Source organism: Amblyomma mixtum, chromosome 1, assembly GCF_055824585.1.
Source record: "Amblyomma mixtum isolate Tamu chromosome 1, ASM5582458v1, whole genome shotgun sequence".
In the NCBI taxonomy this organism is placed as follows: domain Eukaryota; kingdom Metazoa; phylum Arthropoda; class Arachnida; order Ixodida; family Ixodidae; genus Amblyomma; species Amblyomma mixtum.
In genome coordinates, this window is record NC_143012.1 from 140390538 (window position 1) to 140393015 (window position 2478).

A 2478-nucleotide genomic window follows, 5' to 3' on the forward strand; every position below is an offset into this window, starting at 1 on the left:
CCTTGGTTGAGCAGAAACTCAACAAGTGAGAGCACAGACATCAGCGTTGCGCGCAAGGACTCTATAGTCTGCCTGGATGCGAACAGCTTGACGTTAGGAATAGATTCCATCTCGTTCAACATTGTCAAGAATTTGTCCAAAAACTGAAAACAGACAGATAACAACAGCAAACCGTGTGTGAGAAAATGAATCCATTGAGTTTAATATTAATGAGTGAAAAGTTTTGAATCATAAAGTCACGAGGTACTGGGGCGACGGGAACGGCGACGGCAGCAGTCCGGGATCAGGTCGGCGAAGGACACACAAGCGTAGCGCTGACAAAAACTCTCGAGAGCACTGCCACCTCGTCTTCGTCTTTGCAAATCATCAGACGCATCTTCTTCTTTAGCCTTACACGTGCCACTTTTCCTGTCAAGACTGAGAAGGACTACAGTCATTTAGAAGAAAATGGCAAAGCAACCTAGCCTCGGGGGTCCTTGAGAACTGTCTTGACGTCACTGCAGTATACTTATGAGCATGGCTAGTGATGTCGATTTGTATTTGTTTTTTTTTTTTGTTTTTTTACCTTCCCCAGCTTAAAAGATACTCTTGGTCAAAAGTCTTAAGGACAAAGGCTTTTCACTTCAGCCGCATAACAGGCCATTACGGCACTACTAAAGACCGAATAACCTTTAAATGCCAGCAGAGTGTTCCTTCTCGCGGTAGAGAAGCTTCCTGCTTGGCTTAACAATCTGCTACATGGAGCATTCTACGAACATTCATTTGCCGCCGCGGTGGCTCGGTGGTTATGGTGCTCGGCTGCTGACCCAAAAGACGCAGGTTCGATCCTGGCCGCGGCGGCTAGAATTTCTTTGGAGGAGAAATTCTAGAGGCCCGTGTACTGTGCGATGTCAGTGCACGTTAAAGAACCCCAGGTGGTCGAAATTTCCGGAGCCCTTCACTACGGCGTCAATCATAGCCTGAGTTGCTTTGGGACGTTAAACCCCATAAAGCATATCCTGCTTGCTTTCAATTTAGCATTCATTTCTCTGTGGCCTTAATACTTTTGATCAAGACTTTACATTTTCAGTGAAAGTAACATAAGTTTTTCTCGCGGTGGTTCACAGTGGCTTAGGGGCTTGCAAGTATTGTGTGGTCTTCCTTCTCATCAGCTCACTTCAGCTTTCTGATTTTCATTGTTAGGCCCTCATCTGCAAGTTGGCAGACATAAAAACCCTGCTGTAGTTTCTTATAGGAGACATACTGCCCGCATGTGTACAGTTTCCCAAGTCTTTTAACTCGCTTTGTCAGCATCTCGGGGATGAGTGCATGGTGTGCAAAGTGCAGCAGGGCAGGTAGCATATCCTGCTTCCCAAAGGACTCGTCAAAATCAATGCGCTCCCAATGAATGTGTGCTGGCATGTCCAGCTGTTCGTTCTCAGTCCAAATGACGAAATCGCACCACTTGTGTCCGGTGACAGCCATCTGCCCTTGCACTTGAAAATAATAGGAGTGATCTCGTTTCAAAACAACGTCCCCATTCACAATCTTGCAGCACAACGTCGGATCGTTGCATGCTGTTTCAGCCAGCATCCCCTTCTTGGAGTACGGGCACTTCACTTCAAGCAAGCCCTCTTGCCCATCAACTCTGACGATTCTGTCTGGCGATGCTGCTAGGAACCCGTATTCCTCGTGAATGTGCAATCCAGTCTCTTCAACCTCTATACTGAATCCTTGGGCTTGCATCAGCGCCACATATGACTCTACAGCCGAGACTTCATGTAGCTGACCATGTGCCATTGCTTCTGACACTGCTTTATCACTTGGATACAGTAGAGTCTTCAATAAGCCATCCACTTTTATGCAGCGACATAAACTCTTAAATACCGAGGCTGTTAAGCGGCCGGTCCTTTCTACAAACCAGTGCTTATTGTTGGCTTGCTTCAGTGTGTGCATGCATGTGCACTTCCTTTCAGCAAATGATGGTGGCAGCAAAGACTTGAAATGAGCTGCAACAACTTCTGTGGCACGTTGGTTCCACAAGTCCTCCTCATCGCTCAGCTGCGGCAAGGCTGCTTCTTTTTTCACTGCCTGCGCGCTTTCACTGGAGCACATATAACGTAATGCGTGCAGTGTTGGGCATGCAGCAGCAAGGCTTGCTTTCAATTTAGCAATGTCTTGACCACATTGCACTATTTGACAGGGATCGTAGTCACGCTGCCGCTTCACGGAGGCCGGCTTATTGATAACATTCCTCTGGAACGAAATTTTCTGGAGAGGCACTCTTACTGCAGGTTTCTTTTGCTGTAATGGAAACAAATTGAGCATTTCAGTGTTACTTTACACACTTTTATGCACGCCCAGTTCTTGTACCCGCCTACTTAGTTCTTGTACCCGCCTACTTTCCACAAAATAGCTCGCTAGTATGCAGGCAGCAGTAGCAAGCTGAGCATTTATGCCTGCCCTGACATTTTATCCATTTCAACTAGTAAACTCCAA

General features: G+C 46.7%; 1 protein-coding gene across 1 annotated transcript; it reads right to left on the bottom strand.

Annotated features, from left to right (window-relative positions):
• Window positions 1–1152: 1152 nt before the first annotated feature.
• LOC149367745 (uncharacterized) lies at window positions 1153–2094 on the bottom strand. The gene has a single exon (XM_089575328.1). The coding sequence runs from the start codon at window positions 2092–2094 to the stop codon at window positions 1153–1155; it is 942 nt and encodes a 313-aa protein (XP_089431454.1).
• Between the last annotated feature and the right edge of the window lie 384 nt (window positions 2095–2478).